Source organism: Lepisma saccharinum, chromosome 5 (assembly GCF_977018435.1).
Source record: "Lepisma saccharinum chromosome 5, izLepSacc3.1, whole genome shotgun sequence".
Classification (NCBI taxonomy): Eukaryota; Metazoa; Arthropoda; class Insecta; order Zygentoma; family Lepismatidae; genus Lepisma; species Lepisma saccharinum.
In genome coordinates, this window is record NC_139233.1 from 82,937,392 (window position 1) to 82,961,792 (window position 24,401).

A 24,401-nucleotide genomic window follows, 5' to 3' on the forward strand; every position below is an offset into this window, starting at 1 on the left:
CATGTCAGTGTTCACCTTTCATACGCTGACAAGTATTGTTTATTTATTTTGTTTATTTATTGTTTATTTTTCTCCATTCCTTTTCCTTTTTTCAAGAACAATATTACTCAAATTTCACATTTTCGGTTATGGTATGTTAATTCAATAATTTTGGGATTATATTTTGTAATAAAAAAAATCTCTCCATAGAAAGGATCGATATGGAATACAGCTTTAAATTTGTCATCTTTAGGTGAAAATCAAAAGATTTTCATTAGGGGGTAGAGGAGCGTATCATACCCAAGGTATTGGGTAAGAAGTATAAAGTCTTAGCATAGCAGCTATCAGAGAAAGGAATGCTGAATAAGTAATCAGGCAAAGGTCGGGTGATTGACTTGGAAGGCGTATGTGGCATGAGGGTTGGAATTGTCAGGAGGTGTGATCAATTGGCGAGAATACGAGAGAGAGTAAGGACTACGGATTGTGAGAGAGGAGCAAAGTGGGGAACGACTATTGGACGATGGTGTGTGACAAGAGACAAGTGATAGTTGAGAGGACAAGCATGGGAACAATCTTCATATATTTGTAAGGCAAGTAATATCCTTTTCTTAACCAATCCATATCGGTTCAGTCATGGAGAGTATAAAACCCATATCCAATCTAAGCTAATTTCTATCGCCATTCCTTTAAAAGGTAACCTCTTGCATTTATCACATTTAGGCCAAGCGAGTGATAACCATCTGAGAGATGAATGAGGAATAGCTACATCACCCAATTAAATCTAGAGGTTCTTGGTTCGATCCCAAACGCAGCATGGGAGTTGCGTTACGCTATATTATTTGGTAACTGGCTAATAACTAATTGAATAACATCCAATTCGTTTGGGTTCTCAACTAAATTGCAATAATTGGAATATGTTTTCAACGCAAAGCTTTCTAAATCACCATGTACTGTAGGATCATACTTCCTGTTCCTTAATACTGATAACTGAGACTGTAGTATTTCCGGACTTGCAAATTGTTTCATGAATTCCCTTTGAAAATGATCATATAAAGAAAACATACGTTTGTGAGTTCTATACCAGTACGCAGCTCTGTTGGTGAAACACTGCTGAATACTCTGTAGCCTTTTGTTAATTGGAATGCCCATAAGATCAAGCATAGAATTAAGATGTTCTAGATATTCTCGAGCTGATTGGTCTTCTAATTTTCCAGAAAATTTGGGTAAATGAGACAGTTCATTTATCTTTACATATCTGTTTCCTCTATCCCCAACAGTAATTACAGGTAAAGACGTTGGAGAAATACAACGATCAAACTGACCTTGTGGATTATCACAGTAATTGTTATTTGTATTTGACTCATTAACACCAATTTCAGCATTTGGACAACTTGTGCCAGTCATTAAATTTGCATTACGCCTTTCACCTTGAAACCATGGTCTGCAAGCTTCATTCTGCAAGGAAGAAATATGACGAAACCCACACGTTTCACCAGGGACATTACTATGATGAACGACAGGGAGTTTAGGTTCTTGCGAGTATGTAAACATTTGATTTATGTAACTATTTTCACCATCAGCAGAACAACATTGTTGAACATTGGAATGTTTATCAATATTTGTAACGGTAGAATTCAATCTAGAAGTTGTCTGCATATTGTTAATCGCATAATTACTTGTATCCTTAAACTGTACACTATTAGGTGACATATTATTTCGATAATGTTCCTCATTGCAGGTTGGAATAAATCTTTTGTTTCGCTTCCAGCGAACACGATTTCGAACATGCGGTTCATCGAACGTTGTTTTCACATGGCTTGTTAAAGATTCATCAGATAAATAAGTAGATGAATTAGTCACCCCCGAGTCAACTGCATTTCTAGCCCTTTCACGTGATGTCTTAGTTTGAGAACTATTTTGTGCAAGGGGAGGTTTCAAATTTCCTTTTGTGTTGCGTTGAAAATTTGCATAATTAGTTTGCAAAACATCAATACGAGATTCTATATGTTGAATCCTATTATTACAATCAATAAGATACGTTCCAAAATGTACATTTTCCTTACCAGCAACTTCCAACGATGATAATCTATTATTAATATCAGTTATTTTGGATGAACATACTGTAACAGATTTATCGTATTCACTAATCAAATCTTTATTTATTAAAATTTGTTGTCCTTGAACGTCTTGTTCTGTTCGGATTTGAGAAATATTCCTATTTAAAATACTTCCCAAATGTTCATTTTTCTTGACACATTCAAAAGCTATTGAATCAAGTTGTGTTTTAACATCGGAAGTCAAGTTGTCTAATCTTTGATTAACAGTAGTAGTACAGGTGGCCCGGTTCTAATCCCTCATTTGAGGCTCGAATCATCATTTGAGGCTCGTCGTCCTTAATGGATTTATCTCGTAAGGCATGATCTTCACTTGATGGCGCAGTGTTGCCAACTCCTCACTCGAAAAAATCACCAAGGTTTTTGGTCTAACCTAACCTAAAGCATGGAGCTGGCAACCTTTTTCTCGCAGTGTTGCCAACACTACACCCGAAAGTAAAGCTCGGTGGGGCTCGCCTTAATGGTTTGCTCTTGTAAGGCATAAGCCCTATTTTCTCGCAGTGTTGCCAATATTTTACTCGAAAAAATCACCAAGGTTTTTTTGTCTAACCTAGCCTAAAGCAAGGAGCTGGCAACCTTGCTTGAGGCTTGCCTTACAGTGCAAAAATACCAGTAGGTTGGCAACCTTGCTTGAGGCTTGCCTTACAGTGCATAAAGCAAGGTTGCCAGCCTACTGGTATTTTTGCCATAGCCTTTTACAAAAAAGAGAGAGGAGAGAGAGAGGGGGAAGAGTTAAACAACCGACAGCTGCCAACACCTACCTACAGCCTTTTTTTTCTTGGTCTAACCTAACCTAAAGCAAGGAGCTGGCAACCTTGCTTGAGGCTTGCCTTACAGTGCATAAAGCAAGGAGCTGGCAATCTTGCTTGAGGCTTGCCTTACAGTGCATAAAGCATGGTTGCCAACCTACTGGTATTTTTGCCATGGCTTTTTACAAAAAAAAGAGAGAGGAGAGAGAGAGGGAAGAGTTAAACAACCGACAACTACCAACACCCACCTACAGCTTTTTTTTCTTGGTCTAACCTAACCTAAAGCAAGGAGCTGGCAATTTTGCTTGAGGCTTGCCTTACAGTGCATAAAGCAAGGTTGCCAACCTACTGGTATTTTTGCCATAGCCTTTTACAAAAAAGAGAGAGGAGAGAGAGAGGGAAGAGTTAAACAACCGACAGTGCTGCCAACACCTACCTACAGCTTTTTTTTTCTTGGTCTAACCTAACCTAAAGCAAGGAGCTGGCAACTTTGCTTGAGGCTTGCCTTACAGTGCATAAAGCAATTTTTGCCAACCTACACACACTGGGCAAGGAGAGCCGGCACTGCCGTAAAAGAGAGAGAGATGGGTGGATGGTAATATAGTATGTGTGTACGTGTGTGCGTATAATATGTAGCATTATTAACTAGAGTGTGTTGGCAACCCACTTACAACTAAAAAAAAAAATAGAGATGCCAACTTTGCTGTAAGATGAAGAGAGAGAGAGATTTATGGCTGGCAACAGTGGTGAGCGATGTCCTCCTCCCTCTTCTGTGCAATATGACATTATGATGTTACTGTAGTTTTTGACGAGGATTACGAGTTAACTAAAAAACCTGCAACTAGAGAGAGTTGCCAGCACACACACGCTGTTGTAAGAGAGATGGATGACTGGGGGGCAGCATTTCTGGCTATTCACAGTGGCGGATGTATTTTCTGTTTTTCAAAAGCTAACAATAATGATGGAATTTCATGCTGACCTATTTATTTTGTTCAAAAATTCGCGTTCAGCACAGATGAATTTTCACATCAGCTCAGCCAACTGTTGAGAAATAATGACGTCAGGTAACAGTATTGGTGGGGGTGACGTGATGAATTTACGAAAGTAGGAAAATGATATTGCTAAAAATTGAAGTATAGAACTATTTTCTAGAGCGGATTTCTACTAGTCCATGTTGTTAACCTACATATTACTCCTCGACTAATAAAACTAGAAGCTCGAGGGCATCAGGTCTTATTTTTATTGTGAGCTGCAAGGAGAATATTGTGATTGTGATTGAAATTAACTAGCGTGAGTAAATTTGTTTGTTAGCTTGCATGAGTTGGCTTTGTGTTATAAGTAGACCCAAATGGAGAGTTTACAAACCGAAAGTGAGGCTCGGTGAGGCTCGCCTTAATGGTTTGCTCTTGTAAGGCATAAGCCTTATTTTCTCGCAGTGTTGCCAACATCTTACTCGAAAAAAATCACCAAGGTTTTTCTCCACGTTCCGCGCCTTATTTATTGCGCTGACACAGCGTGATGAGTAAATGTACTTTCTCATCCTTGAAGGATGAATGCATTTTATCGTAATTTTTTTCCAAGTCCCGGGGACCAAAATGTTTATATATTGTGATTTTTGTAAACCTTTCTCTCTTGGGGGGGAAACGATGTGCCACACACGCGCGCGTATGCTTCTTATTATTTCCGTATTGTGACGCAAACCAAACAAATAACATGCTATTCATCATCAATTTAGCTGTGTTCTGTTTGGCGTCTATTTCGAGCAGTTTGCCCGGCGGTAAAGTCTTATTGTAACAATCGGTGGGAGGGGAGGGACGATGATCATGATCATGTTAGTTTACTCATGGTGGATGGTATTGACGCGTGTATTCTGGGTTGGATTTGTTGTTTTAAGTCTATTTTATGCACAGTAATGTTAATCGAAACTGGACCTACAGTGGGATCCGCCGGGTATCGAACTTTGGTGTTTTAAATTATACAAGTACACAGGGGGTAACTTTATTTTTTTTAATTTGTTGATACTCTGGTTTGGATTTGTTTTTTTATGTCTATTTTATGCACAGTAAGGCTAATCGAAACTGGACCTACAGTCACCAAAAAAATCGGCAAGGGGGGAGATTTTTCGATAACTCTCTCACTGTTTCCAACGTACTTAGGTTTTTTGATAGACGACAACGACGGAGTCATCAATGAGTAAACATCTGTGAACTCGGTGAACAAGTCAATTTTTTTTTTCAGTACGTCAATATTTTTTTTCTTATTTCTTAGTGAATGGGTTATGGATGACTTGCAACGACGAAGGCCTTCTAGCAACACGTACTTAGCTTATGCCTCTTCCACCGAATACTCAACACAAGAGGGCTGTGTTAAATATACAGAACAGCGATAACAAGTGTTTTTTTGGTGTATATTGGCTGCACTGCATCCTGTTTATTGCAAAAATAATCCACAGTGGGTTGGATATTACAAACAATACGAGTCCGAGTTTTGAAAGTGTAATGTCTGGCATCGAATACCCGGTGACTATTTCTGATACAACAAAATTCGAAACACGAGCACGAGATGCAGAAGGAAAACGCTTAATCATCAACGTGTATTCCTATACGTTGGATAAACATGTCGTGCATCCCGTCAGGATAAGCGATGTCGACGATGATGATGCTCGTGTGATTAATCTTCTTCTAATTTCAAACGACAGTGTTCACCATTACTGTCTCAGGAATGTTATGCTTTTTTTTCTCTATAAAAAAGAGAGATTTGTGTTGATTGTTTGGTTAAAAAGAATTTCCTAATTATTTGTTTTTTGTCACAAGAATTGTTTGAATTTCAAACATTCCTAAGTGTTTGCTTAAAGATTGATGCATTAACCTGTTAAGAATGTCATATTAATAATACCGGCTCGGAAATGTTATGTCCTCTTCCTCTATAGAAGGTCATATAAATGTGCTAATTGGTTGGTTAGGGGGGATTTTTTGATTAGTAAATTGAGGTTATAAATACGTACGTATAAAGGTTTTGCTAATATGGAATGCTAAAGCTTAGTACTTGGCTTTCTCAGAGATTCGAATTCTATTAGGTTAAACAGCATAGAAATTTCACAGCAAGAATTCTCATATTTACTGACGATATTCTTAACAACCTGTGTTTTGATTCCACTACAAAAACTGTATACAAAAATATGCAGTCCCTAGAATGAGATGGATGAGGCTTATGAACCTCGACCTATACAGTTGTACAATCTGGCAATGAATAGATGTTGTTTTTTATTAAGCATAGCAGAGTGTTTTCGCTTATTTTAACCTGTAGTCTCGATTGGTTAGCCGATTGGTTAACCTGTAGTCTCGCAGTTCAAGTCCGAAGCGATTGTACACGGAGAAGAACTTTTTCTTGTGAGTCGTCGTTGCCTTGTAATCAAGGGGTCCCGGGTTCGATACCCGGCGGAGGCACAAATGGTTCGGATCCCACTTTAAACTGTAGGCCCATTCCCGATTAGCCGTACTGTGCATAAAATGGACTTAAAACACCAACTCAATCAATCAATTTTTCTTGTGAGTAACTGAATAGAGGTTCCTGGTAATCAGTAGCACCAACTTCTAATACTTTTTTTTTGTCTGGGTGAAGTACAGGATTGACATAAACAGTATAGAGGTGGCCAGAGCGTTGTGCTGATCACATCTCCTCCTCAAATGGTCGAGATCGTGGATCTATGGAGCCGTAGCGCCCCACTCCTTATCTTTTATTATTAATGTCTTGTCTGTATGTTACCATGTCGAATCTTTGACCACTAGTTGCTTTTGACTATAAGAGAGGGGACCATTTACGGTGAAAGCATTTATAGTTGTTTTTTTTTTAAAAGCCTGAAACCGCATTCTGTATTTGAGCTAGTGAGTCGTGCGCTCCGTTAAACAAGCCAGATTTATTTATCAACAACGTTGTTGAAACGTTTCAGTAAACGTTCTTATACGTTCTTAAACGTTTCAACGTTTATATAAGAAACGATAAAACGTACTGTGATACTTATCTTCACGATTAGTCAAACGTATCATTCATTCGCTCTTCATATTTTCCATCCTTAAATTCTGATAATTATGTATTTTATCTAACAACAGATTAAATTATATACCAAACATTATCGAGAAGCAATTCTCAAAACATTATACTAAGATATTAACATTATAATAAGTGTCCTTCCATAGCCATTTCAGTCTTCAAACTGCTTCCAACGGCTTCCGTACGTTGATTCGCGATTAGTCAAACATGTCAAATGTAACTGCTATTAGTAAACGTACGAGGAAAAATAAGTTTTGTAGAAATTCTCTTCTCAATAAGAATACTATATTACTACCTTCATTATATTAAATATTAATTAATTAATTAATTCTCTAGCACTCTTGATTCTGAAAATTCGTAGTTACAGTTCAATTTGTACTTATCCTGAGCAAAATTTATATATATTCTATTCCAATCTTTACAGATTTTCTTTTTAGATTCATCTCCATGTTTGTTTTGGTCCTTTACCATCAGGTTTCCCAACAAGATTCCTGTAAAAATCTCCTTTATTCCTTTTTCATTCGTGCCGGTTTAAAAAAAACATAGAGAGTTAGTTAGTTAGTTGTTTCCCACTGTACTATTTCAATTTTTGAATAATCACATGTTAGTTATGAATGCATCGTTGACATCCTGTCTGATCATATATGTGTTTGGGCTGAGGCTCCGTATCTACCTGCAACATTATTTCTTTTCTTCTTTTTTCTTGTTATCTGCTTTCTATATTTAACATTAGAAACAACACATTCCCATTAACAATATTTCATGTTATGCAAAACATTTAAGTTTTATACACCATCAGAGGTGTGATTGCAACAAACGTTACCACTACGTCATCCGACAAAAAGCCAGAATCGGTATTGTTATATTTTATTGCTCAGGTCATTTCATTTTTTTAATATGTATAGCTATAGTGAATATACTAACTTAAGCCCTCAGACTCGTAAACCAACAAATATACACACCTCTGTTAACTGCCTTGTATTTTGAGGAGAGGGGGGCAATTGTAGCTGTTGGTGCAATACACTTTGAAGTTTTTGTTTTCTAAGTGCCACACATCAATTTCATCATAATTATCATTATTCATCCTCATCGTTGCCATTAGCCTCTTTTTTTTTACAATTTTTTTCGTACTGATATCGCCTTAGCAGATTAACAGAAATCGTCTAAAATTTGAACTCGTGACACCTCCCAATACCATTGCAAGCTTACTTGTGATTGTCCCCCTCAATTATTCAAAATACCTCACTTTCATATTCAAATACACACAAGTAAAAAAGTTCATATCACATTAGTGATTTTAAATTTTATTCTTGGGGCCACTTTCTAACATTGTTGCCTGATATTAAAATAAGCGAAAACACTCTGCTATGCTTAATAAAAAACAACATCTATTCATTGCCAGATTGTACAACTGTATAGGTCGAGGTTCATAAGCCTCATCCATCTCATTCTAGGGACTGCATATTTTTGTATACAGTTTTTGTAGTGGAATCAAAACACAGGTTGTTAAGAATATCGTCAGTAAATATGAGAATTCTTGCTGTGAAATTTCTATGCTGTTTAACCTAATAGAATTCGAATCTCTGAGAAAGCCAAGTACTAAGCTTTAGCATTCCATATTAGCAAAACCTTTATACGTACGTATTTATAACCTCAATTTACTAATCAAAAAATCCCCCCTAACCAACCAATTAGCACATTTATATGACCTTCTATAGAGGAAGAGGACATAACATTTCCGAGCCGGTATTATTAATATGACATTCTTAACAGGTTAATGCATCAATCTTTAAGCAAACACTTAGGAATGTTTGAAATTCAAACAATTCTTGTGACAAAAAACAAATAATTAGGAAATTCTTTTTAACCAAACAATCAACACAAATCTCTCTTTTTTATAGAGAAAAAAAAGCATAACATTCCTGAGACAGTAATGGTGAACACTGTCGTTTGAAATTAGAAGAAGATTAATCACACGAGCATCATCATCGTCGACATCGCTTATCCTGACGGGATGCACGACATGTTTATCCAACGTATAGGAATACACGTTGATGATTAAGCGTTTTCCTTCTGCATCTCGTGCTCGTGTTTCGAATTTTGTTGTATCAGAAATAGTCACCGGGTATTCGATGCCAGACATTACACTTTCAAAACTCGGACTCGTATTGTTTGTAATATCCAACCCACTGTGGATTATTTTTGCAATAAACAGGATGCAGTGCAGCCAATATACACCAAAAAAACACTTGTTATCGCTGTTCTGTATATTTAACACAGCCCTCTTGTGTTGAGTATTCGGTGGAAGAGGCATAAGCTAAGTACGTGTTGCTAGAAGGCCTTCGTCGTTGCAAGTCATCCATAACCCATTCACTAAGAAATAAGAAAAAAAATATTGACGTACTGAAAAAAAAAATTGACTTGTTCACCGAGTTCACAGATGTTTACTCATTGATGACTCCGTCGTTGTCGTCTATCAAAAAACCTAAGTACGTTGGAAACAGTGAGAGAGTTATCGAAAAATCTCCCCCCTTGCCGATTTTTTTGGTGACTGTAGGTCCAGTTTCGATTAGCCTTACTGTGCATAAAATAGACATAAAAAAACAAATCCAAACCAGAGTATCAACAAATTAAAAAAAATAAAGTTACCCCCTGTGTACTTGTATAATTTAAAACACCAAAGTTCGATACCCGGCGGATCCCACTGTAGGTCCAGTTTCGATTAACATTACTGTGCATAAAATAGACTTAAAACAACAAATCCAACCCAGAATACACGCGTCAATACCATCCACCATGAGTAAACTAACATGATCATGATCATCGTCCCTCCCCTCCCACCGATTGTTACAATAAGACTTTACCGCCGGGCAAACTGCTCGAAATAGACGCCAAACAGAACACAGCTAAATTGATGATGAATAGCATGTTATTTGTTTGGTTTGCGTCACAATACGGAAATAATAAGAAGCATACGCGCGCGTGTGTGGCACATCGTTTCCCCCCAAGAGAGAAAGGTTTACAAAAATCACAATATATAAACATTTTGGTCCCCGGGACTTGGAAAAAAATTACGATAAAATGCATTCATCCTTCAAGGATGAGAAAGTACATTTACTCATCACGCTGTGTCAGCGCAATAAATAAGGCGCGGAACGTGGAGAAAAACCTTGGTGATTTTTTTCGAGTAAGATGTTGGCAACACTGCGAGAAAATAAGGCTTATGCCTTACAAGAGCAAACCATTAAGGCGAGCCTCACCGAGCCTCACTTTCGGTTTGTAAACTCTCCATTTGGGTCTACTTATAACACAAAGCCAACTCATGCAAGCTAACAAACAAATTTACTCACGCTAGTTAATTTCAATCACAATCACAATATTCTCCTTGCAGCTCACAATAAAAATAAGACCTGATGCCCTCGAGCTTCTAGTTTTATTAGTCGAGGAGTAATATGTAGGTTAACAACATGGACTAGTAGAAATCCGCTCTAGAAAATAGTTCTATACTTCAATTTTTAGCAATATCATTTTCCTACTTTCGTAAATTCATCACGTCACCCCCACCAATACTGTTACCTGACGTCATTATTTCTCAACAGTTGGCTGAGCTGATGTGAAAATTCATCTGTGCTGAACGCGAATTTTTGAACAAAATAAATAGGTCAGCATGAAATTCCATCATTATTGTTAGCTTTTGAAAAACAGAAAATACATCCGCCACTGTGAATAGCCAGAAATGCTGCCCCCCAGTCATCCATCTCTCTTACAACAGCGTGTGTGTGCTGGCAACTCTCTCTAGTTGCAGGTTTTTTAGTTAACTCGTAATCCTCGTCAAAAACTACAGTAACATCATAATGTCATATTGCACAGAAGAGGGAGGAGGACATCGCTCACCACTGTTGCCAGCCATAAATCTCTCTCTCTCTTCATCTTACAGCAAAGTTGGCATCTCTATTTTTTTTTTTAGTTGTAAGTGGGTTGCCAACACACTCTAGTTAATAATGCTACATATTATACGCACACACGTACACACATACTATATTACCATCCACCCATCTCTCTCTCTTTTACGGCAGTGCCGGCTCTCCTTGCCCAGTGTGTGTAGGTTGGCAAAAATTGCTTTATGCACTGTAAGGCAAGCCTCAAGCAAAGTTGCCAGCTCCTTGCTTTAGGTTAGGTTAGACCAAGAAAAAAAAAGCTGTAGGTAGGTGTTGGCAGCACTGTCGGTTGTTTAACTCTTCCCTCTCTCTCTCCTCTCTCTTTTTTGTAAAAGGCTATGGCAAAAATACCAGTAGGTTGGCAACCTTGCTTTATGCACTGTAAGGCAAGCCTCAAGCAAAATTGCCAGCTCCTTGCTTTAGGTTAGGTTAGACCAAGAAAAAAAAGCTGTAGGTGGGTGTTGGTAGTTGTCGGTTGTTTAACTCTTCCCTCTCTCTCTCCTCTCTCTTTTTTTTGTAAAAAGCCATGGCAAAAATACCAGTAGGTTGGCAACCATGCTTTATGCACTGTAAGGCAAGCCTCAAGCAAGATTGCCAGCTCCTTGCTTTATGCACTGTAAGGCAAGCCTCAAGCAAGGTTGCCAGCTCCTTGCTTTAGGTTAGGTTAGACCAAGAAAAAAAAGGCTGTAGGTAGGTGTTGGCAGCTGTCGGTTGTTTAACTCTTCCCCCTCTCTCTCTCCTCTCTCTTTTTTGTAAAAGGCTATGGCAAAAATACCAGTAGGCTGGCAACCTTGCTTTATGCACTGTAAGGCAAGCCTCAAGCAAGGTTGCCAACCTACTGGTATTTTTGCACTGTAAGGCAAGCCTCAAGCAAGGTTGCCAGCTCCTTGCTTTAGGCTAGGTTAGACAAAAAAACCTTGGTGATTTTTTCGAGTAAAATATTGGCAACACTGCGAGAAAATAGGGCTTATGCCTTACAAGAGCAAACCATTAAGGCGAGCCCCACCGAGCTTTACTTTCGGGTGTAGTGTTGGCAACACTGCGAGAAAAAGGTTGCCAGCTCCATGCTTTAGGTTAGGTTAGACCAAAAACCTTGGTGATTTTTTCGAGTGAGGAGTTGGCAACACTGCGCCATCAAGTGAAGATCATGCCTTACGAGATAAATCCATTAAGGACGACGAGCCTCAAATGATGATTCGAGCCTCAAATGAGGGCTTAGAACCGGGCCACCTGTACTACTAACAGTATTAATTTCTTGATGAATCGATTCAAATTTTGAAGTTAGGTTACTATAAATATCCAATTCCAATTGTTCAAACTGAGACTTAATATTCTCATTAAACTCTGCAAATTCTTGATTAGATTGCTGTAACTGTAATTTCATATCTTGGTTAGCAAGATCCATTCGAGTTTTTAGTTCTTCATTAGACTGTTCTAACTGCAATTTCATTTCAGCATTAGACTGTTCTAACTGTGATTTCATAGAATTTTCTAACTGAGATTTCATTTCAGCATTAGACTGTTCTAACTGTGATTTCATAGAATTTTCTAACTGCGATTTCATTTCAGCATTAGACTGTTCTAACTGCGATTTCATTTCAGCATTAGACTGTTCTAACTGCGATTTCATTTCAGCATTAGACTGTTCTAGTTTCGTCTTGAGGTCTTCATTAGAAGCGACCATAAGCAATTGAATACTCTTAACAGTACTTAACAAATCACCAAAATTCGGGTTAAGAGTTTCTAGATAAGCTGGCAAACTAAAAGGATCATAATCTGGTTTGCAATCTTTACAATAATAATTTTCTAGTGTAGTCGAGTAAATTGTCCAGTGAGTGACTGTAAGTTTGAGACAAGATATGTGATGCCATGACGAGCACTGTGTACACTGAACATATCTCAAATCATTGTCAGGATCATTACAACAAGATAATTTGTAAAGCATCAAAGTAAGTAGTCATTGTATTAGCCTGAATGTTTGTTTCTTTACGCGACGATTTAGATTTACTTTGTTTTAACTTATCAGCCATTGTGATCTTTACACATATGACGATTCACTTAAGAAGTTACGTTATACAAGCACAATGAAGATTGTGACATAAGTCTTAATTCAGCATATGACAAAAATTCTGTTCCATTACAACAGACATTGTTACCACTATCAGAAGATTGCACACTTTTTGAACAATCCTGGCTTCTGGGTCGCCACTCTTGATAACCGTCGCTGCGCTTAAACTTGCAGAACAATTATCAATGCAAATAAAATTGCGTAATTAACGATAACCGTTATATGTAAAATAAATACAATACAGGCGCAGAAAATCTCACAACTTCCATCACAATTTTTAGTACTTATTATTTCTCGTTGCTATGGTTACATCAATTTCATTTCTTGTATTTTATACAGCGTGATAAGGTGATTATAGCAATATCTATAAAACAAACATGCATAAGTTAAAAACAACATCAATAACATAAATAATATTAACTTTCAACATGACAGTTTGAGAATAGGACAGTCTCACCGCGCATAGCGGCAGAGCGAAGCAGTGCACGCTGCTGGGAAGAGTGGTAACTGCAGCTGCTTTCCCCCCTTCACGGAATCCAGTTTCCTCTCAGAGATAGTTGAGACAGAGTGTAATTTAAAGCAAAATGTTATTAAAGCTTCGAAATTTATGATCAAAAGTTGTGTGTTTGCTTCTTTAATGACACTAGGAAAATATGTAAATTTTGTATCATCTTCTTTTTAATAGCTGGGGGAGGTTCTTGGATGGGTTCGTGGAGACCCAAAATCTTATCATGAGGTGGTGTCAAGGAAGCAAATGCTGTCTTTCTCTAAGGACCAATACGCGTCTGCCACGATTACACAAATAATTTCATACGGGAGGAAATTTTCTTCCCCAGGTTGAAAATGAATTCGGAAATGTTGAGCTTGGGGGAAAAAATCTGGAGTGGGAGATCCCCTGCTCCCCTTTCAGGTCAAAGACTGTATGTAAGGTAGACTTTGGATTTGCAATATCCTAAGCGTTCGAAGGTTTCTTTTTTCCAGAGGGGAGAGCGATTCATAGTACAATATTTCGTAATTGTTATTTTTAAATTTCGTTTTGAAAGTTGTTCAATGAAAGAAATGGTAAGCAGGAGTGATTTTAAGGAGGTTTTGCAATTGCCACTTCAGTTTTTCCCTAGTTATTTACTGTTATAATTTGAAAGAAAAAATTCTCCCCTCACCCTTTCTAAAGGTGCCTCAGACGCATCCTAACCTGTGGGGTGTAAGGGGTTACCCTTCCACGTAGTACACCCTGGACTGCATTTTGCAGACTAACGAGGCTCTGGCATCTGGACCTACGGCGAGTGTAATCTTCGTATGACTGTGTGTGTGTTGTCCCGTGTTTTGTCCTTGTTTGTGTTGAGTGTACCTTCAGAGCCTCAGCTTTTAACTGAAGTCAGAATATTTTATTCTCCGACATTACAGTTGTGTTCTTAAATGTATATGTGTGCATATATTTTAGATAAGGTAAGGGACTGGACCCCGTATCATGTGACGGGTGCACAATAGCCTAAGTGCTGATGCATCCAAAATTTTAAATTCAATCTCCTGACCAGTGCGGATCTATAAACCGCAAAACCTCCGCAGTACGGGGAGGGGGTGAGGAAGTCTTCCCATGCCCTTTACATACTCATATTGTCCATGATTTTACAAAACTTCTGATTAAAAGTAAAATCCAATTCAATCTAGCTCTGCACGTTATGCCGACCTCCGTGGTGGAGTGGTTAGCACAGCGTACAACGATGGTTACCTCGGAATGGGTGTTCTGTGTGAGTGTTCCTTCCTCAATTGTATCCTCATAGTCGCGATAGCCAAAGTGGCGGAAAAGCGACGCTAACAATAATCAAATCATTTTTTTTCCAAAGGTGTATGTAGTATAGCCTACACGCACGCATACACTGAAGAAACTGAATAATGTGGTGTGTTAGGTAGTAGGTGCGTGGTTACATGTATTTTAGATGGAAGGGCCGTTTAGTAATACACTCCTCACAAAAGTTTGGAATATTGTTAGGTTAGACAATAGGTAATAGACACGGGCTTGCAATGCAACAACACATGGTATCTGTCTGGCGGACGTTTTCGTCTTTTCGCCGACATATGCCACCGAGCCTATCACCTAATATAACAATATTCCAAACTTTTTTGAGGAGTATATCTTGCAGGAGGGCACACAATTTGTACCTGTGATCCTGTGCAGCCTCTTTGCTGACTTGAGGTAGCCGGCCATCCTCCCTGCGACCTGAGCGCCGAGACTGAAGCCCACCACGTGGACGCTGGCCAAGGGAATTCCCTCGGAGACCAGGAAGTCGACGAACTGCGCCGTGCAGTTGGCTGCCACCGCCGAGTTCCTCACGGCGCTCACGTAGCAAGGCTCTTTCACCAGAGAGGAATAATCCACGGATATGATGTTGAAGTCACCCTTCGCGAAATAAGCTGGAAGAGATAACTGCACATTACGCATGGAGCACCGAAATGCACTGTTAACATATACAGAGTGTCCGGACTAGATGTATACAAAAATACACACATACATTTTAGCAATTGTAAAGTTTATTAACTTTCTTATCCCGGTAACTCAGAAAGCCTACCCTAATACAGTGGGGTCAAATCACCCAAATCGTGAACTTTGCTTGTACACAACATCTTTACTTAAGCCCCCTGCAAGAAAATCTAAAGGTACTAAATCTTGGTATCTCGGTGGCCAGGCAGTTTCTGCGCATGCGTGACTCAATAACAGGGTTGATCGTACAAGTGAACTACTGAAATCTGGGATCCATGTTCTATCGAATGAGCTTCACATTATAAGCAGTTCTTTTTGTATACCTCTAGCCCGGACTCCCTGTATTTAAAAGTAATGTATTTTCAGGATGGGTAATCTTCAAACTCAATGGTTTTAAAACCATATTCCGTAAATTTCCTGCCATTGTCGTATTATTTTCATTTTCGTAGTACGTGTATTTTTCTTTAAGTTTACTTACGTAATATGTATTTTTACAAGAAATATTTTTTTTAAAATTTGAAGTAAAATATTATCTTAATATATTGTTTTGTCATATTAAAACTAACTTAAATGTTAAATAATTTTCTACTAGTCCAAAATCTAGATTCTTTCAAACATTAAAGAAATCTTTAAGTTTTATCCAATTAAAAAGAATCACTAATATTTTGACTGGTGCTAAATAATAATCATTCTTTGTTTAATTATTTTTCTAGCGAAATTCATTGGAACATTTTTACTACATTCTTCTCTGTAATAATTGAACATTTTGTGATGAATGCTACGTTTAGTTCCAGTTCTTATTTTTATAATTTTAATAATTGTGTACTGCAAGATGGCAGTTTCACTTTGAATTTGGAAACAAAATGGCTGAATAAGAAAGATCATTCACTTTATTCCTCTTTCCCAGAAGCAATGAGTAGGCGACAAAATGAATGGCTTCAAATATGGGCGTATTTAAGGGGGGGAGGATTCAACGGGTCCAACCCCGCCTTTTGTTCAGTAAAATTACCAGATTACCTGTTCTATCCGCTATGTGCAGAGACTTGTTCGTAAACATTTCTTGAGACTTATTTTGCTCTCATAAATTACAAGCGTATAGAACGGGATACGGATGGAAAGCAAATTCATTCCACTCACCAGATGGGACTGCAAAGCAAATGTCTGCAATTTCCTGAAAGTTTCGAAATTTCTCTGGAAAATACTCAGAAAACTCCTGACATTTCACAAATTCTGTAATGCCACATGTAATTTCTGCCCAAAGCAGCTGCTTGTGAACTTATAGCGCGAACATTATAATTTCATTAGAAGTTCCCGATATGGTTTGTTACCATTCAAGATTTAAGTATTCCTTAAGTTCTATTTTTTTGATAATTTGAAATTTCCTAACTGTTTCATAATCCAGAAAGCCGATAAACCATTTTCCAAACTGTAGATGGGAATGGGAAACTTGTCCTTATTAGAGATTGTAACTGCATCTGGGTTATCTTGAGCTATTAGTACTTCTACTCTCTCTGGGTTGAGTGGGTGTGGATTTAGAAAAAAAAATAGTTGATGAAGAATATGATGGTGCTGATGTAATGGGTGGTAGAATTAAGAGGGTGAGATAGATAGAATATTTCAGAGAAGTGTCCAAAAACAAATTTTTGTACATTGTTCAGCACATATTTTAACCCTGGCTATTTCTGTGGAATTTCTGCGATATTGAGACTGTCAAATCAGTTATAATGTTTTCTCCTCGATTATTCTCAAAGGAGCAGCATCCCGTAGTTAGCACATCGTGGGTTCCGGGTTCGAAACCCGGAATGGACATGAGCGTTTGTGGGTGTCCATTCATCAATTTCATCATCTCATCACTCATCCCGATCTTCAGAAATTATTCAAAATGGCACAAAAAGCGAAGTAAAATAATGCAAATAAATCAATCAATCTTCTCAAAGTAATTTGGTTGTAAGAAATGCAGTGCAAGATAGCTATGGATGTTCTTTAACTTTCTCAAGTTGTTTGACACAAGATAGACAGAAAAGCATAAATACTGAGTAGGGTCTTGTGAAATCGTATACACTAATAGTAGAAACTTTACTGTTGTCCATTTTGGACCATTTTGTAGTAGAAATGAACCCAAGTTTCTTTGAATACTGTCAATACATTGAAAAATTGCAACAACTTATTCCAATATGAAATGCCTATTCCTCATTCATTAGAACAGTGGGTCAAAATGTTGGATGGCATGGTTGATATTTTTTACATTTTTAAATCTGAATGAAAATGTGGCAAACAGTAATTGAAATGACATGTCCAGGGTCTGCATTGTAGACAGTAGAAAATTGTGACAAGTTATTGTGCTCAAATATGCACAAATTGTTGGTGATCTTGGCTACACTGCCAGTTTCATGTTCAACACCCGAGAGAATGTGTTTAACATTAAGGAGGTTGAAATAATGTCCTCGCAATTCAACGGGAGATCCTCGACTAATGGACCCTGCACTGTTAAGTGTACATACATACGAATATTAAAATAACACCGAATGATGTTATTTTCAATTTTGTAGCACAGAGGAAAAATGCTAATTCTAACATTGTAGTTCTTTTTTAAAGAGAAGCTGGGATTAGCTTTTTCAAAAGCATTTTCTGCTCATTTTATGTAGAAAAGTTAGAAGTTCGCAGATAGACTTTAATAAATGTGTGACCTTTCATGTGGTGGCAGAGTGGATTTTCATAGCTAGATCATGCATAGGGACGCTATACGTCTCGGATTTTCAGGGACAATTCCGGAATGGTATCATTTGTCCCGCTGTTCCGAATAGTTTCTTCGGGATGCACAAATGTCCCGGAATCGGGTGGTAGAGAAGAAATGATTAAGACTATACTTTCCTGAACTTTTTTATATTTAAATGCGTAGACGTAATTTTAAAATGATCATTTTACAAAACAATCTAGCTCTATATTTAACAACTCCCTCTCCATAATAGAAGAGTTAACGAGATACAGACGGTACTGCAAACTTCTTTGATTTCACGTTGGCACCGCCGTCTGCTAGCAATGCTGAAATTTCAGTTACGATTCTCTTCCATTGTTTAGTACCCTGCATACTATAAATAGTCAGTGCTTGGGTGCCTATCTGTTCATGTGTGATGTAAATGACAATTATGTTGTACATACACACAACTTTATCGGGTTCAGCCCCCCCCCCCTCCCTAACAAGCTACCGGTCAGTAGTGTCCCGGATTTTCACTATGAAAAATAGGAACCCTAATTGAAGCAAAAGTTGAACACCCCCCCCTCCCCACTTACGTGAGCTATATATATATGCCCATGTCTTTAAACAACGCCCGTAACTCTGTACAACTTTCATGGTGAGTTTATTCCTTATGGCGTCTAACATTATTACGAAACCTACGGCTGTGCTTCGTAGGTGTTTTTATATTATGAAAGGAGTACAACAGCCGACTACAACAATAGCTTAATTGATTAATGAAGTTAATGAATTCTTAGTTTGTCGCTGGACGCTTACGTCCTCTTATGTTTCATCATCATCATCATCCTTCGCCGTTTCCTGCCTCTGGCTGGGTCGACATAGAAGTCAAGCCTCTCCATTTCTTCCTGGTCTTCCATCATTCCTCTCTTTCCACGGTATTCCAATCTTGTCCTCTTCTCCTAACACTCTCCGCTATCTGCTCTTTCCACCAACATCTTGGTCTCCCCCTTCGCCTTATTCCCACTCCTTGTGCATGGTAGTCCTCTTACTGGTAGTCTTTCTGCATCCATCCTCTTCACGTGTCCAAACCATCTCATCTGTGCCTTATCTATTCTGTCCTGGAACTTCACCACCCCCACTATCTGACTTACGTTCACCTCTTACGTTTATGAAAATTAATTATTATTACCCAATTAGAGTGGATCAAAGAGCAACATATTTTGGGATTGATGAATGCAATGTTTGTTGTTCGAAAAACAAAATAGTGATACTGAAAACTTTTTTATCTAACTTTTAGACATTGCTGGTCTCTCAATATTACAACTTCAAATTATATGTAGATATTTAGAATAAGAAGCAATACCTGGTCTCAGTTGTTCGTTTGGCGAGAAATCCTTGCTCCCTGTGAAACCGTGAATTAAAATCTTCGTAGGATTGTTCTTGTTAAATGCTGTGCTGTCCAGCGATCCTCTCCTCGTGTAGTCGATTAACTCCGGCGTTTCCTTGGTTTGCCTACGAGAGAGAAAAATTATACTCAACTCCACTAACTGGTGTAAAGTTACATGTGTATTCAGAAGAGGCAGGAAAGGGAAGGACACGACCCATTATAAAATGAATGCCAGCATAAATTTATGTACCAAAAGTCCCATTACCCCCTTTGAATTCTAGACATCTCTGCAAAATGTTATTTTAACAGCATGTGTATGATGAGAGGATGGTATACCATTAAATCAGACAAATGACCACCATTTACTCTAGATGATCTGTATGCACACCGCCATTTTCATGGCACACTATTATTCGCCTCCAGGTGCGATGTGAAATCCTCCGTAACATGGCTGGCGTGAGGGAAGCAAACGCACTGCGAACAGCTTCTTGAAGTTCCTCAGTTGTCAGATAACGATTATGGGCGACTTTCTGTTTGATGTGCCCTCGTAGCGCATTATCACAAGATGTCAGATCTGGACTTCGGGGAGGCCATTTTAGAGGTGCTGGTAAATTTGGCGATCCTTGTCCAATCCATTTTCTCTGAACACATCATTGAGGCATTCTCTTACACGTATTGCGAAGTGCGCTGGTGTCCCATCCTGTTGGAACCAGATTCGACCAAGAAGACACAAACGTTCCAATTCCGGTACAAACCAGTCTCGCAACATGGAGAGATACGTAATCTGATTCACTGCAAGTGTGTCATGAGTAACGGGGTTTTCAAAAAATATATATGGACCAATCACATGTGGACTAACTAACTCTAATTCTCTAGCCTTCTTGAACCCGAATGTTCAAGGCAGCAGCAACACAGGCCTTCCATCTGTCCCTATCCTGACCAAGATCTATATACTCTTTTCCATCCCTACCAATTTCCTTTAGGTCCATCTCAACATTATCCCTCCATCTTCGTCTTAGTCTTCCTACTGGTCTCTTACCATCAGGTTTCCCAACAAGAATCCTGTAAACTCTTCTTTCCTCTCCCATTCGTGCCACATGGCCTGCTCACCTAAGTCTTCTTGATTTAATCATTCTAATAATATCTGGACATGAATACAAATTATGTAGTTCTAAATTATGTAACGTTCTCCACTCACCTGTCTCCTCATCCCCTTTAGGCCCAAATATTTTTCTAAGAATCTTATTTTCAAATACTCTCCACCATATTTAAATATGTATTAAATCAATGCCAGGTGCTTTGTTATTCTTTAGCCTTTTAATAGCATATTTAACTTCAGTCAAGTTAGGTTCTGGAACTAAAGGTTCTGCTGTGTGTACTTCATTTACTTCTGATTTATCTCCTACATGAACATTTAAAAGGTCATTAAAGTAGTTCTTCCATCTATTTAAAATATCGCTCGGGTCAGCCAAAAATTGCTGTTTTTATGTTTTATCAAGTTTATTTTAGGTTGTCACCTCTTTCTGAATTCAATTACACCTTTATATAAATCTCTGATATTTTTATTTTTGCTGTTTGTTTCAATTTCGTTAACTTTACTTTTCAAGTAATCTCTTATCTTTACTTCTAAACGTGAGGTTATCTTCTCGCTTTATTCTATTATAATTGCTTAAATTTGTATCATCAGAGTTATTTAACCACCTAAGTCTAGCCTGATTTCTTATTTGTATTAGGTTATGACATTCATTATCAAACCATGGCTTACTTTTTCTTGGTTTATGGTGTCCTATACTATCTTTAGCTGCTGATTCTATTGCATTACGTATGTGCTCCCAATTCTTATTTACGTCTTTTTAATTTATATTTTCAACATAATTTAAATCCTGCAAAATATCGAATCTATTTGACAGTTTAATTTGGTAATCTTTCTTAATTCTATCATCAGCAAATTTTCCTGTATTAAATTTTAGAGCTTTTAGATTTTGTTGCTTATGATTTATCATCGAGAGTCCTTCTCTTAATTTAGCAATTACTAAATAATGTTCACTGGCACAGTCAGCACCTCTATGTAAACGAACGTCAACAACAACAACATTGCAACCAATATCATCACATGAGGTGGGTTCATTTCAAGTTCCTCAAAGAAATGTGGGTTCTCCTTGCTCCAGAAATAAATAGACCGAACGCTCTGAAACGTTTATTTTCACATAGAATATGTCATCTGTATGTTAGCTATCATATTATTTTGTTTTGAAACTTTATAGTTTATTTATGAATATAAATTTTAACTAGCTTGGTGGATATGCTATATCGCTGACAGTATACAGTACACTTGGACACTTAATCGTGCAGTTCACAACACTGAGAAAATCAGCAGCTGAACCGATGGCATTCTGGGCTTTCTTCTATCCCTTGTGTGCCCCACTTGTGAAAATAAAACTCCATAGTGGGTCTATGTTGCCATTCTCATTATTTAATTTCTTCCAGTGTTCTTCTGCAATGACATTCTAATATATGTTTCCCATCACTCTTTTTAAAACCTTCTCTTTTTAATCATATGCTTCTCCTCAATGATGTGAGCTGACAAGCCCGTTCTTGGGTTTACATTTGTAATGTCCAAATAGTGTTCGTGCCATCTTATTGCCATTTCTCTTGATGTTTCTCGTACATAATCTTTTGAACATGAACAACTTATATTATACCCAGGTATATTCCTGTGCTTAAAGAGATCTTAATTGAAAGTTCTCATTTCTTTGCTGGCTGGTACCTACTTGATTTGTAAATACTGGATACAAAGAGCTACATTTGACAAATATGGTTAGGCTGTTTAATCTGTAGTCTCCTCGTTTTCTTCTGGAGACAGCATTTTTTCTTCCAGTGTATAATGTATAGGATCAACATCTAGTTTCGTTTCCAGCGTATCTCTTCAACACTTTGACCTTTGGATGTGTTCGAGTCCACTATGACAATTATTTTTTGGTTGAAATATGAATTATAGTTTTGAGAAAATTTGAGGCGGTATTGATCTCTTTCCTCCCTGAATTGACAGTAAACGTTAATCATTATTTAGGAGCCTAGTTCGGAATCAATATGGATGTCCTTTGTGTGCATGTTGGAGTGTTGTGAAATTTTACTAATTCTTAGTTTGTCGCTGGCGATTGTTAAAGCCGCTTTGATATTTGCTTTGTCATGAATAGAATGAATGAGTTAAAAAAAATTGATGTGTCGGCACATATGACCAATTTGCACCCTTCTATGTATAAGGGGAGACATATAAATTCCTTATATAAATTCTTTTTCTGAGAGATACACCTTGATACACAATGGGTGTATAAAGCTCCTTGAGATTTGATTTGTTATTTGTTTTTTGTTTTTTTTAATTTTAGGTGCGTCACATTATCATAACTAAAATATAGCTAATATGTATAACATAACTGTAGTGTCAGACTAAAATATTACTTGGGTTAAAAGCTGAGGCTGTGAAGGGGCACCCAGCATACGTAAGGACAAAACACATGACAACAAACACACAACCCAAGAAGGATTTATACTGGCCGTAGATCCAGACGCCAGAGCCTCGTTAGTCTGAAGGGGAACAAAGATTAGAGTGTAAGAAGTGGGTTTGAAACAAGAAGCATTAGGGGGAAATTCTCTAAGAGTACTCACTTAACTTTCCAACCTCACAACAGCTAAATAAATAATTATAACGACAAACAGTTTGCACTAAAACACATATTGATACATTGGCTTATGATAACGTATGAACAAAGGTCCGGGCAATAATAAACTTGTATTATTTTTAAACATTTATAAAAAAATGAAATTGCGCGCTCTTAGAGGACAGTTCCTCTAAGAGTGCGCACAAGGTCCTTCAAGAGTGCGCATGAACATGTGTCACATTTAAATATATCCATGCCCTCATAAAGGAAGCAAGCTTCGTGCCACCATTGAGCACAACCTACGCACTGAACCTAGTCTTCAGTTATGGGATCCACACATTGTTCATCACACCCATGGCAGAAGAAACTTTCTCGTGCTGACGTTGAAGGAGTTGTATCATAATGGGGTCGCACAATTTCCCTTGGAGGTCACTATGTTGTTCCGTTTTTGCGAAGTCCCGGAAATTGAAGCCAGAAGTGAGTTTTTGTACAGTGAAGATGTCAGAACTTCTGATTTTCTGGACTTTTCAGAATACATCGGCCAGGAGCAGCAGCAGGCAGGGGGGGGGGGTTCTCACATATGTCTGAAATTGGACGTTGTGGTGTATACTAACACTTATTACCGTACTTAAAACAAATTATTACCATTATCAGATCATGTGAGAGTTCAATATTACAGTGAACTGGCAAAAACCAGATAACTTCACGACAAACACCACGATATCCACCAGATACGACGTGTTGGCAGTTAACTCGTGGAGCGTTCTCATGATTTCAGCGTCCTTCAATGCTGCGAACCTTAAAAATCAAACTGCGTACTCTTAGAGGCCGCGCGCTCTTAGAGGAACTTACCCCGTAATCCTCGTACTCGCTCCTCGATTGACTGACTTAGAACTGACCACTGACCTCTCTCGTCCAAGACATTTATTCCAATCGAATTTACTCAGTAATTCCATGCCGACTCAGTTATCTCTAGACTCTTCCTTGATTGCGATCGTTTACACTAATTTGCAACGATAGCGATCAAGCAAGCTCGGCAATGTCTAACAAGACATTCCGTAGATGGTTCTAGCAATTTCCTGATTGGAAAGGTGATGGCTAAATGTCTGGGGTTTTAGAGTTAGTTGTACGTTACATTTAAAAGATTCTACAGATCGTTACGATGCCCCTCTTCGGGAAAGAATTCCTTTGAATTCGTCGTTATATGTGATAAAATCTTATAGGGGTATCGTGTATTACCAAAACATGAAATCCTACAGATCGTTAGGCATTATTGAACAACG

The 24,401-nt window shown here is 38.0% G+C and overlaps 1 protein-coding gene across 1 annotated transcript in view; it reads right to left on the reverse strand.

Moving 5' to 3' along the window:
- Positions 1-24,401, reverse strand: part of LOC145987911 (pancreatic lipase-related protein 3-like) — a 140,288-nt gene that overhangs the window by 64,583 nt on the left and 51,304 nt on the right. The window contains exons 3-4 of the mRNA XM_083122720.1: positions 19,436-19,584; positions 15,059-15,310 (exon numbers count right to left, since the gene is read on the reverse strand). Coding sequence (XP_082978846.1) covers positions 15,059-15,310; positions 19,436-19,584 — 401 coding nt within the window. The remainder of the gene's footprint in view (positions 1-15,058; positions 15,311-19,435; positions 19,585-24,401) is intronic.